The sequence below is a fragment of the Mesoplodon bidens genome, assembly GCF_964165515.1.
Source record: "Mesoplodon bidens genome assembly, chromosome: 5".
Taxonomy (NCBI): Eukaryota; Metazoa; Chordata; class Mammalia; order Artiodactyla; family Ziphiidae; genus Mesoplodon; species Mesoplodon bidens.
Genome location: NC_138161.1, coordinates 111,435,650 through 111,448,144, shown reverse-complemented (window position 1 = coordinate 111,448,144; position 12,495 = coordinate 111,435,650). Strand labels below are relative to the sequence as shown.

At 42.7% G+C, this 12,495-nt stretch overlaps 2 protein-coding genes and 1 long non-coding RNA gene across 5 annotated transcripts in view; 1 reads left to right on the top strand and 2 right to left on the bottom strand.

Moving 5' to 3' along the window:
* Nucleotides 1–1,283, bottom strand: part of RNF168 (ring finger protein 168) — a 54,111-nt gene extending 52,828 nt beyond the window's left edge. For 2 of the 3 annotated variants that reach the window (XM_081234339.1, XM_081234341.1), the window contains exons 1-2: nt 804–1,283; nt 379–715 (exon numbers count right to left, since the gene is read on the bottom strand). In XM_081234339.1, coding sequence (XP_081090465.1) covers nt 379–679 — 301 coding nt within the window. In that variant the 5' untranslated portion in view covers nt 680–715; nt 804–1,283. The remainder of the gene's footprint in view (nt 1–378; nt 716–803) is intronic. The other variant, XM_081234340.1, reaches the window with a different exon arrangement.
* Nucleotides 1,284–1,436: 153 nt separating this feature from the next.
* The window catches only part of LOC308618301, a 28,627-nt gene continuing 17,568 nt past the window's right edge, over nt 1,437–12,495 (top strand). The window contains exons 1-2 of the long non-coding RNA XR_014015991.1: nt 1,437–1,520; nt 4,240–4,311. This is a non-coding gene — a long non-coding RNA (uncharacterized lncRNA). The remainder of the gene's footprint in view (nt 1,521–4,239; nt 4,312–12,495) is intronic.
* SMCO1 (single-pass membrane protein with coiled-coil domains 1) lies at nt 5,310–10,739 on the bottom strand (the record flags this gene model as incomplete). Its single annotated transcript, XM_081235941.1, has 3 exons — nt 10,588–10,739; nt 7,937–8,086; nt 5,310–5,754 (listed from the first exon to the last, which is right to left on the bottom strand). Exons 1-3 carry the CDS (start codon nt 10,635–10,637, stop codon nt 5,310–5,312), a joined length of 645 nt encoding a protein of 214 aa, XP_081092067.1. The 5' UTR covers nt 10,638–10,739.

The following is a 12,495-nucleotide window of genomic DNA, read 5'->3' as shown; positions in this document are numbered from 1 at the left end:
AATCTGCCTGTCAATGCAGGGGACGCGGGTTCAATCCCTGGGCCGCAAGATCCCACGGAGCAACGAAGGCCGCGCGCCACAACTACTGAGTCTGTGCTCTAGAGCCGGCGAGCCACAACTACTGAGCCGGCGTGCCGCAACTACTGAAGCCAATGCGCCTAGAGCCCGGGCTCCGCAACGAGACGCCAGTGCAATGAGAAGGCCGTGCACCGCAACACAGAGCAGCTCCCGCTCGCGGCAACTAGAGAAAGCCCACACGCAGCCACGAAGACTCAACGCAGCCAAAAAATAATTAATTAATTTAAAAAATGGATTAGTGGTGATTGGCTTTTAAAAGGATTCTTGATTTAGATAACAAACGCGCTGGGTTTTACTCACCAATTTCCTCTGATTCTTGCCCAGAGGCTCTAAGCTTGCATTCCTCTGTATAGTGTTTTTGAATTATCTCCCACAGTTCCGTATTGACAAGAGAATTTGTTCGGGTATGGTACCGAGTCCACGAAGAGACCCGGCGGCGACAGAAGGGACAGCACAAATTTGCCTTTTCGACAGTCGATTGGAAGCATGATTTACAGAGCGTGTGGTTACAAGGGAGTGTCACAGGCTCAATTAGGATTTCCACACAGATCTGGCACTGGCATTCCAACAAGGAAGGGATGGCGTCTTTGGGTACAGCCATTTTAATATGCTAATAAGGCATATTCAACATCAACACCTGAAAGAGAAAGAATCGTATTTCCAGCCCAAGTAAGGAAAAAGCAAATTAACAGTTTTGTGTTTAAATATTATGCCCAGCAGCCTACCAGAATTCAGAGATTGGGAGTATCAAACGTCTTGAAGTAAAAAGATGTTCTGCTGGCAAGGTAAACAGTACGACCCTGGAAGGCGGTGTATTTGTCCATGTTCAAGACAAACATCCGGAGAGAAAACAAATGAACCTTGGCTACTCCCAGGCATTAACAACCGCTGCGGCAGGGAGGACGATGGGCTCTGGCTCTCTGGCGCCGCAGGAGGCTCGCACCAAGTTCCCCTCCTCCCTCTTACCAGGTGAGGATGCTCTCTTAGCTCCGGGCAGCCAAGCCCGAGGCCGCCGAGGCGCGGAGCCGCTAGGCCACCGCTCGAGAAAGAACGCTGCTTCCGCTCTGCGCCGGGCTCTGCTGGAGCGGGACTCCAGTTTTACCGCTGCTGTGGGGCCGCGAGCGAGCACTTCCCGGGGCTCTGAGCCCACCCCTCGCCTTTCTTCGGTCAGCCAGAAAGCCTCATCTCGGCTGCAGTGCTGTAGCAAACCACCAAGGGCTAGTGACGTCACAGATGCCCGCCAAAACGGCCCCTCCCACCTTAGAGAACCAATCAAGAGGAGAGACGACTAACATTCGGCCGGGAGGGACTTCCGGGCCTGCGCGCGCCGCCCGCCCCGCCCCCTGGAGAGGGCCCTCCCCTTGCGTCGCAACCCCTGCGGCTCCACTTTTCCCGCGTGATTCTTGCTCCCGGAGGCTGCGGAAACCCGGTAGTGTCGCAAGGTTAGTCTCTGGGCAGAAAATGGGAAACCTCAAAACAAACTAAAAACCGAACAGTAATTTATAAAATTCTTTCCTCAGTACTCCTCAGAATACCCTTCTGTTTCCGTTAATTTGTAACTAAGCCTCTTAGGTCGCTTTCCAAAGTTCTTGGAAAAGCATCTCCGAGAAAGGCTGTGGTCAGAGAATCCACAAACTTGCTGCAGTTCAACAGGCACTTGGGAAACAAACTTTGGTGCTGCTGCCACGATCCTGGGCTTACTACTTTATTGTTAAATTTCAGTCTAGAGCAATCAGAATTACAAAGGAAGTCAAAAGGAAAATATTTTATCTTTTTATACTTTTGGAATAAGTTTTTCTACTTTGGTATTGAGTTCTTTTACTGACAACTGATCCTACTGAATTGAGTTGTATGAAAAAGTAGATTTTGGCTAAGAAAACGGTGGTGATTATATAAAGACTGTGATCTCTGTCTAGTACTTAAGAACCAAGCTTCATAGAGACAAAGTAGAGTTATTATTTAATGGATATAGAGTTTCAGTTTTACAGGTTCTGGAGATGGATGGTGGTGACGGTTGCACAATTTTATGAATGTAAATATTTAATACTGCTGAACTGTACACCTAAAAATGATTAAGGTGGTTCTCACTACTGCACTTGACTAGTCTTAAAAAAATAATAAAAAAATTTAAAAAATGGTTAAGGTGGTGAATTTTGTGTTATGTGTGTTTTACCACAATTTTAAAATTTTTGGAAGAAAAAACAGGTCTGAGTTTTCTGAGGAAATGCTAAATAGCTGTGGACGAAGAGAAAAGAAAGTCACTGTGCATGTAAATAGTCATTAAGGTCTTTTGGGTTTGCTGAGGTCATTTAGGTGCTGGAGATGAGTGGTTTCCAGATGAAGGCAAAACTAGGAGGTGTGGGTCCTTTCTAGAGAGCTTTAGAAGTTTCTTTTTTTTTTTTTTTTTTTTTTGCGGCACGCGGGCCTCTCACTGCCGTGGCCTCTCCCGTTGAGGAGCACAGGCTCCGGACGCGCAGGCCCAGCAGCCATGGCTCACCGGCCCAGCCGCTCCGCGGCATGTGGGATCTTCCAGGACCGGGGCACGAACCCGCGTCCCCTGCATCGGCAGGCGGACTCCCAACCACAGCGTCACCAGGGAAGTCCTGGAAGTTTCTTTTTTTTTTAACGCGAGTTCAAAAAACTGGTTGCCATCCAGTTGTCCATAGTATCAATCCCTTAGCCTGGAATTCCAGGCTCCCTAATGTGATCCCAACCTCCTTTTCCTGTGGAATCTCCTATTAGTCTTTTAAACATTCAGTTATGATCTATTCACTGTCATACAAATCTTGTGTTTTGGGGCCATTGCTTGAAATCTCAGTTCATCCTAAATGAGTTGCTTCGTGGCTTTGCCTCCTTCAAGGATCAGTTCAAGGCACTTCGTCTAGGAGATATTTCTCCACCACACAATGATACCCCACCTCTGACATCACTCATTTGTATATTGCCTAGTGATTATGGTTTTATTGTAATCTTATTTTAACTCTTGCATTTTGATTTCTATTTTCTGGTACCTGTGTCTTGTGTATTGGATACATTTTATGTGCTCCCTCAGATTTCCCTGGCCTCGTTTACTTTGTGGACCCACAGTCCTTTCCTCTGCCTGGGGCTGACCAGTTGCATTTCTGGAATCTCTGGCTTCTCCTGCCACTTCTGGGATCCTGTGAAACACTGCACTGAACAATGCAGTAACTGGCTTCCCAGTGGCTGCTAGGAGGGCTTAGATGATGCATCCTGGAAGTATGAGGGGGTCACTCCCCACAGAGCCAGTTTTGACCAATTGAAAACAGTAGTCTTTGTGAGCACAACAGAGAAATTTTCCTTCCTTCTTCCTATTGAAACCAAGCCCCTCTAAAATCGAGTTTCCCTGCCGAGTTTATGATTAACCTCTCTGTAGAAAACTTTATTCCCTTTTTTGTTCCAGTAGGATTGAGGAGTATCAAAGAAAAGGGGGTATTGAAACCAAGCAGGACCCTTCAGGGCCCTCCCGGCTGCAAAGGCCCCTCCATGTCTCCTGTTTCTTGTAGGAAACAAAGGCTTTTGTTTCCTAGCCCTTCCCTGAGTTCCAAAGAGCAGACTCAAGCAGTTACAAATTAGGGAAGGGAGGAAATGCAGAAACAAAGGAAAACCAGCCAAGTAGAAAAATTAATAATAGGTTAAACAATACTTCAATGATAAAACAGTCCTAGTTCCTTCTCAAGGGATGTACACAACGATCTGATGTAAATCTTTGAGTTGTTCTGCAGAAATTAAGGCTCACCCCACCCAGGTGGAGGATGGTGACTATATGCTGATCACAAGCACTAGACCCTAAACTTGTAGAAATCGGTTGATGATTAAGATTCTGGAAACATCACCCTATTACCTCACAGCCAACCAATCAAAAGAAAGTCTGTGAGGTGCAACCCTCACAACAAAAGTTGCCTTTAAAACCCTTCTCTGGAAGCCACAGAGGAGTTCCTGTCGTCTTTCCAGCACTAGCTGCCCGTTCTCTGCTTGGTGCCCTGCAATAAACGCTGCACTTTCCTTCAACACACCCCCATGTCAGTAGGTTGGCTTTGCTGCATGGTGGGCAAACAGACCAAGTTTGGTTCAGTAACACTTCCAACACATGGTTTCTCTCTCTCTCTCTTTTTTTTTATTTGGCATGGTATTTCTAAACAGTGTGTCTAGAGAAGGACAAGACTGAGTGCATGGATCTAGCAAGCAACCTATTGTCAAGGAAGAGCCAGCAAGGTAACACATCATCTTGTATTACTTCTCATCCTTCTCTACATAACAGCCTTCCAAAGTGTTACTCATTCTTGTTGTCCTGAATTTGTACCTCCCAAATAAAGCATCAGTGTTTAACTTTTACCTGTAGGGCAGGATCCACATTTTAAAATGTTTCTGTTATTCACACTACCTAGTGCATGGCATTTATTCAAAAAATATTATAAATAGGACTTGCCTGGTGGTCCAATGGCTAAGACTCCATGCTCCCAGTGCAGGGGGCATGAGTTCAATCCCTGGTCAGGGAACTAGATCCCACATGCCGCAACTAAGAGTTCGCATGCCACAACTGAAGATCCCACACGTGGCAATGAAGGTCCCGCATGCCACACCTGAGACCTGGCACAGCCAAATAAATAAATTTTTTTTAATTATAAATATATGGTCAGTGTGTGAGAATTCCCTTTCTAGTACAAATAACTATGGAACTGTACTAGAGAGAAAATGCACATCAACATACAAAATATATTAGATGTTTTATTTATTTATTGTTTTTAGTACATACACTCACATGGTTCAAAATTCAAAAAGTACAAATGGATTAACATTGAAAAGACTTCCTCCTACATTTGATCCCTAGCCTCTCAGTCTTCTTCCCTAAGAAAACCAATGTTATCACTTTTTAATGTATTTCTCCAGAAGAAGTTTATGAAGTTTATAGATATAGTAGCTTATATGTTTGTTTTTGCCCATTTTTTCCATTTAGCAATATATATTGGAAATGAATATTTTAAAACAACACATCTTGGTGATAACTCCATATTACTATATGATTACATGAAGAGCTTCTTCATTCTCTTGTATTGCTATACAGAAAGTATCCACTGTATCAGTATATCATAATTTAACACTCTCCTCACTTTTGCTATAAAAATAAGCCTGTAATAAGTTGCATGTATGTATTTTTTCCCATTTGCAAGATAAATTACTAGAAGTGTAATCTCTGGGTCTAGGGTAACAGGTTAGCTTTTGGCTGATGGTATCAACTCTTTTAGGGATGACTTTTGCTCTTCAGGGGCCCTCACTGCTTTTCCCTTCTCAATGACCTGAACAGCCTTTAGCAAACCATCCTGCAGAGCCTGGTTCTTTACCATATTAGTGATCATGAAATTGACATCTTTTATATACATTTGCCTTACTTTAGCAATGTAGTGTTCTGCCTTGTTACCATGTGCTACAAAGAAGGTACACAGTGCTGTGATATCTCCTTCTTGCATCCCATGCTCCTCCAGGACAGACTCCCATACAACTCTAATGCGCTTGTTCTTGACTTTTCGTCTAAGGATGGAGGCTAAGGTGGGAAGACCTCTCACCAGATCTGGCAGCTTCTCAAGCACACGAGTGTGCAAGCGGATGAGTACTTCAATGACGTAGCTGTATAAAATATTCAGTTCCATTGGAGTGAACCTACAAAAAATGTGGAGTGCTTCTTAAGCATTAGAACTCTTTACATACAAACATAAAATGAATTTTATTATGATAATTCAAAGAAGTATAAACCTACTAGGAGAACTGTAAGCAGATATGGTAGGAGGTCCCCAGAGAAAGAGAACCAGGCATGGCTCTCTTGACATAAGAGAAGCCATTTTTTTTGTTGTTGTTGTTTGTTTGTTTGTTTTGCGATACGCGGGCCTTTCACTGTTGCGGCCTCTCCCGCTGTGGAGCGCAGGCTCCGGACGCGCGGGCCCAGCCGCTCCGCGGCATGTGGGATCCTCCCGGACCGGGGCACGAACCCGTGCCCCCTGCGTCGGCAGGCAGACTCTCAACCACTGCGCCACCAGGGAAGCCCAAGAGAAGCCATTTTGTGATCTAAGCCTGGCCACAGTGCTTGACCTTGAACAGGTCTCAGTGATTCATGATCTTAATGGGAAGTGAGGGAATGCAGGGACAAAGGAAAAGCTGTCAAGAGAAAGTAGTTTAGTGATAAGAGTCCTAGTTCCTCCTCAAGGGATATATATAACAATCTGATACACATATTTTGAGTTCTGCAGGAACTGAGGTCCCCACCCAGTGGAAGATGGAATAATGATGTTGACCTTTTCTGACCCTTATGACTTCAGTCAACTAAAGCTTGGACTCTGTCAACCTTTGCCCCAATTCGCTGCTGAATTTTCCTCTATTCAAGCCCCTTCATGAATATGCATGTACCCTGAGCTTAAAACTTCCCCAGTTTTGCTGTTTGGGAAAGAACCCTGGTGTTTTCCTTACTTGCTGCAAGTAATACGTCCTTTCTTGTCCCAGTCTTTGGCTTGGTTGTCTTTTGGTTCAACGCCCACCAAGAGGTGAACCCAGTTTTCAGGTAACAACCAGCGTTGCAGTTTAGAAAATGCTTACTTTAGAAATAGGGCCTGCCAGTGTTCATAGCAGTTATTTACAATAGCCGAGACATGGAAGCGACCTAAGTGTCCATCGACCAATGAATGGATAGAGAAGATGTGATACATATATACAGAGGAATGTTACTGAGACATAAAAAAGGACAAAATAATGACACTTGCAGCAACATGGATGGCCCCAGAGATTATTATAATTAAGTCAGACAAAGACAAATACCACATGATATCACTTATATGTGGAATCTAAAAAAATTATACAAATGAACTTATTTACAAAACAGATTCACAGACATAGAAAACAATTTTATGGTTACCAGAGGGGAAGGGGAGAGAGATAAATTAGGAGTTTGGGATTAACAGATACACACTATTAAAAGAATTTTAGGGCTTCCCTGGTGGTGCAGTGGTTGAGAGTCCGCCTGCGGATGCAGGGGACACGGGCTCGTGCCCCGGTACGGGAGGATCCCACATGCCGCGGAGCGGTTGGGCCCGTGAGCCATGGCCGCTGAGCCTGCGCGTCCGGAGCCTGTGCTCCACAACAGGAGAGGCCGCAACAGTGAGAGGCCCGCGTACCGCAAAAAAAAAAAAAAAAGAAAGAAAGAAAAGAAAAGAAATAGGGTTTGCACTAAACTGGATAGCTTAGATCTCAGGCCACTCATAAGTTTCTCCATGGCAGAGGAGTTATATTATCCATCTCTATGTTAGTAAGACTTTGGCAAGCAAGGGACTCTGAGATGTGTACCACAGTTCTGGCAAGTAAACAGGTGCTCAAATTAATCTCTCTTGAATGAATGAGCTTAAGAAAATGTAACTTCTTCACAATCCATTGTTGGAACCATATTAAGAAACCCAATTTTAGGGACTTCCCTGGTGGCACAGTGGTTAAGAGTCCGCCTGCCAATGCAGGGGACATGGGTTCGAGCCCTGGTCCAGGAAGATCCTACACGCTGTGGAGCAACTAAGCCTGTACGCCACAACTACTGAGCCTGCGCTCTAGAGCCTGTGAGCCACAGCTACTGAGCTCGTGTGCTGCCACTACTGAAGCCCACGTGCCTAGAGCCCATGCTCCATAACCAGAGGAGCCCCCGCTTGCTGCAACTAGAGAAAGCCCGTGTGCAGCAACGAAGACCCAACGCAGCCAAAAATAAATAAATAAATTTATTTAAAAAAAAAAAAGAAACCCAATTTTAGAATGACCACAGCAAGCTCTCACAAAACCACAAAATTCCACTGATTTCTGATTGGATACTCACTTGAATGACAGAACTGCTGTCCACAGCTCATCTTGTGCAGCTTGGTTTGCCAGAGTCTTGCTATGATGTTCAAATTTCTGTGTCAGATTATCCTTGGTGAAGTCCAGTTCTTTAAACTGTGCTTCTAATGCTTGGAGTTTGTGGTCTACTCTATAGGATAAAAGGATCAAGGGTTAATTTAGGTCAGGGCACAAAACTAAGGTTCTGTCTTAACATAAGGCTATAATACATTGTTTATAACCACTATCGAATTTGAGTAGCTATTTACATTTTAAGATTATGAACAGATGTTCCCATTTGCCATTCTCTCTAGTCATCATCCTAGTTCTGGCATTCCTTATATTGCCAAACATGTGAATTGTCTAATTACCTCAATTATATTGCCATGTCTTGTCTTCGTACCATACTTTATACATTAAAAAATATTTTATACAAGCTTTAATTTGATTCTCACAGCCATTAGAAGTAAAGCGGTCATTTTTACTATTTACGGATAAAGAAATTGAGCCTCAAAAAGATTAAAACTGAACTGTCACATAGCTGACTAGTGCGGAGACCAGTATTTATTAAGGTGGCTTTCTCTGCCTTATTCTGACTGTCCAAGTCCCATCCATCAAGGATAAGCTCAAATTCCACTGACTGCTTGAATCCCTCAGCCTTTCTACTTGAAGATCTGCTCCCTGCCTACTTCTCTCTCACAGGACTGCCTCTATCACTTGTCACTCCCCATCTCCTTTATTTTTAGAGTTAGTTTTCATGATCTAAGTTGTAAGCTCTTGGAGGGAGAGGATCAGAGACTATTTCTTGGACATCTTTATGCCTGTCCCCCAATACCTATAAGAGGCCTTACACAGAAGTAATAAAACGTGTCTCCTATGATTGACATTTCTGATGTTAGTGAAATGCTAAGCAGTGTAACAGCAAAAGGGGGATCTGAGTAGCTCTGAACAGCCCTGATCATTAGAGGGCGCTGTGGCACCAAAATTATGTCTAACTGAACCACAAAGAATTGGAACCACACAACTCACTTGCCTGAAGCCACTCACATTGTCTTTCACGAAGGAAATGATACACACACAGCCACTTCCCCGAGTTTCTATGTCCCCAGTCACCCGAATACTGTTGTGGTTGCCTAGGGTTCTATCCTTGACCATTTTCTCTTCTTGGTCTTTACTTTCTCCCAAGGCTAATTTAGCTTCAGGTACGACCCCTCTCCTAAGCTCTAGACCTGTATATTCAACTATGTTTTGCACATATCCACCTGGATGGTGATGTCAAACTCAACTGTCTTAAGCTGAATCTACTAAGTCCCCCCTCCCTCCTCTCGCACCCCATCTTCAGAAATTTCGGCAATGGAATTTTCTCATTGCTTTGGATTCTATTTACATATAGATAAGGCTCTGTACGAAATGTGCATTTTTTTAGTATAGGCCTGCATGACCTAATATGCCAGTAATCTCTGTCTGCAAGTCAAAACTATGATCTCTGGCAAACTCTTTGTATTAACTTTTAGACCTTTAAGAAGATATTGCTTTTAGGTCATCTCCAGCTTGAACTCTAGAGGTAAACTCTAGCTTGTCATTCAGTATAAAGGTTTACAGTTGGAGCATTTCTTTGGAATCTTTTCACCAAAAGGCATTCCCGATCATTCCAAATAAATCCTAAACAACATGTCTGCAAATCTGCGTTTCTACTACAATTCTCCAGCTCAGTTAATGGCATCACCATCTACCCAATTCCTCGAACTAGAAATCTCAGAATAACTCACCATTTTTTCCCTTTCTTTCCATCAGCGTGTCTCTAATCTATCCCATCCTCTCTATCTCCAGTAAGCCAGTTACTCACCATCTTTCACTTGGACCTAGGATCACAGTAGTCTAACTTGATTCCTCCTTTTTACGTCCAATCCATTCTCCAGAGATATTCTTCTAAAACACAATTCTGATCTTATAATTTGACTATTATATACGTTTTATGCTGCCGACTTGCCCAGTGATATTGCTGGAGCCAAGTTGGATTTCCTCAGCAGGAAACACAGGCTCTTTGCCCTTCGTCCCCATCTTCTGCCAGTCCTCTCACACATCCTAGTCACCAGTCATATGAGACATCTAGCTGCTGACTGAATACCGTATGCGATTCCAAGCTTCTATGCTTCCATGTACTGTTTCCTCAGCCTAGAATTCCTTACCGTATTTTTATTTCTTGTAAACTACTCACACTTTCAGATCCAGCCTAAATGTCCCTCTATGAAGGGTTGCTTTTCCAAAGGCAAAATTCATTCCTCTCTTCATGTTCTCATAGCCCTTTAGGAACATCACCATTATAATGTCAGTCACATTAAATTGTAAGCATTTTTGAATACTTCTGTTATTCCTAAGGCTGTGAGCTCCTTGAGGGCAGAAACCACATGTTACTTATTTTTGTAAACCTGGCATATAGCACATGCATTAATTGAATGGAATTATAAAACCTGGGAGTAGACTTTTCTTTATTATTAATTGACATTTTTTGAACCTGAACACGTTAACAGAGAAAGAATTCTAATTAGCATGTCCGTAGTTCTTTGCTTATTTTTATTCTTCATTCTTCTCTTACTCATCTTCCCAGAAAAGCAGACCCATGCTTGCTCCCTCCCTGTAGCCATTAGCAACCTTTTCATTGCCTCCTTTAAGGATATCAGGGTTGTGGTTTCATTGTTCATCTTCTTAAGGCAAAATGAAAAACAAACAAAACAAGCAAAACAAAAACCCAGTAGAGGTTTGAATCCAGGGTTTTCTGCTCTCTTCCACTCAGCAACAGGCAGCAGCAGTGTGAGTATTCGATCTAAATTCTGCCTGAAAGGTCACTCAGTACAAGAAGCTTTTAATAGCTTGTACATCCAAATATAGTTTCAAAGAGCTGATCCTGTGAACACAGGTGTCCTGGGATGCACTATAATATTTGCCTTTGAAAAGTGACCCATAGTTCATCAACCTAGTACAACAACCAGATGTAATTGTGGCTCTGTGTATATTCTGGTAAATGGATATACTGGTACACAATGTATACATATACTAGGATTAAATTTAATGGAAATATTACTCTCTAATTTTAAGAGCTTAATTATTCACTTATAATCTCAATTAGGTTTAAAGAAGCCCCAGACTTTTTATGATGTATTATATCAATGCAAAAAAATCCGACCATCCTTAGAAACTTATATTTATTGTAGTATTAGATTAGGTATTGGAAATAAAAACAGACATAAAACAGGATTCCTGAATTCAAGGGGTTTAAATACTAACTGGGGAGATACTTAAAAGATAATATATAATTAAAAGAAAATATATATAAAATGTGTGCTGAGTAGATACAGACCATAAAAATCATAGATGATGAGAGAGTAGGTCACTGAAGCCTTGGATAACTGAGAAGCACTCACATTGAAGGTGGGATTTGGTCTTGGCCTTAAAGGAAATGTAGGTCTCTGATTATCAGAGAAGAGAGAGAAGAACATTACAAACTGGAGAAACTGTGTGGGTAAATTCACAGGGGTGGTTGGCAAGGTACATGATGTGGTCAGGGAACCATGAGTGAGTATTTTGTTGACTTTCAACAAAAGATTCATGTGAGAAAAAGAAAAATGACACAAACTGGTAAGAATCAGGTCATGGATTTATTCATTCATTGAACAATTTATTTACTTATTCAATATTTGCTGAACACCATAAATATAAATCGAATGGGCAAAACCTATGAATGAATGATCAGCACTATTCCAGGTATTAGGAATAAAATGAGTAAGGCAAAATCCTTGCCCTAAGAAGCATACTAGTAGGGAGACTGAAAACGAGGATTGCAAAAGGGTTCTAGCCATCCTGGTAAGCAGTTTGGACATATGTGAGGTGTTGGTTCTGTTAGTTATTCTAGCACTGGTGTTTAAGATGGATCCAAATGGGAATGAAACCAGAGGCAGAGATGTCCCTCAGGAGACTGGTATCACAGTAGATGTGAAGCGATGAGATTATAATGTCTGTCCTTGGAGTGAAAAGGGAAAGGGACAGACCTGAGAGACAGTATGAGTCCCCAAGGCCTCCTGGGGGTTGGAGTCAGTAAGTCGCACATGAATTTCAGAAAAGTTTGGGTGTCCTGAAGGAATCAAGTCGTTCCTTGCCTCAGTGGGAAAACGTTGCTAGGGTCTTTGTATCCTACCCAGTGGCCATCCTCCCCAATACCTCCCCACCCCCGCTATTTTTTCCTCATTAACAGAATCTAAATCCAAATATTGTTCGAGCATTGGGTAGCTGTGTGCTTCAAGGGACTCTGGGTCTACACACCCCCTTAGTCACAAGGGTGGTGAATCTTGATTAGACCAAGCCAATCACAGTAATTTTATTATTGTTGCCATTATCATTGGTTTAGGAATGGGCAGGTGGCAGAATTCTGGCCTATGAAATGTGAGAGGAGATTTACTGTGGGGCTTCTGAGAAAACATTTTTTTAAACTTGTGATAAAATATACATAACATAAAATTTACCATTTTTGGTTGGGGGGGTGGGTGAAATGGGTGAAGGTAGTCA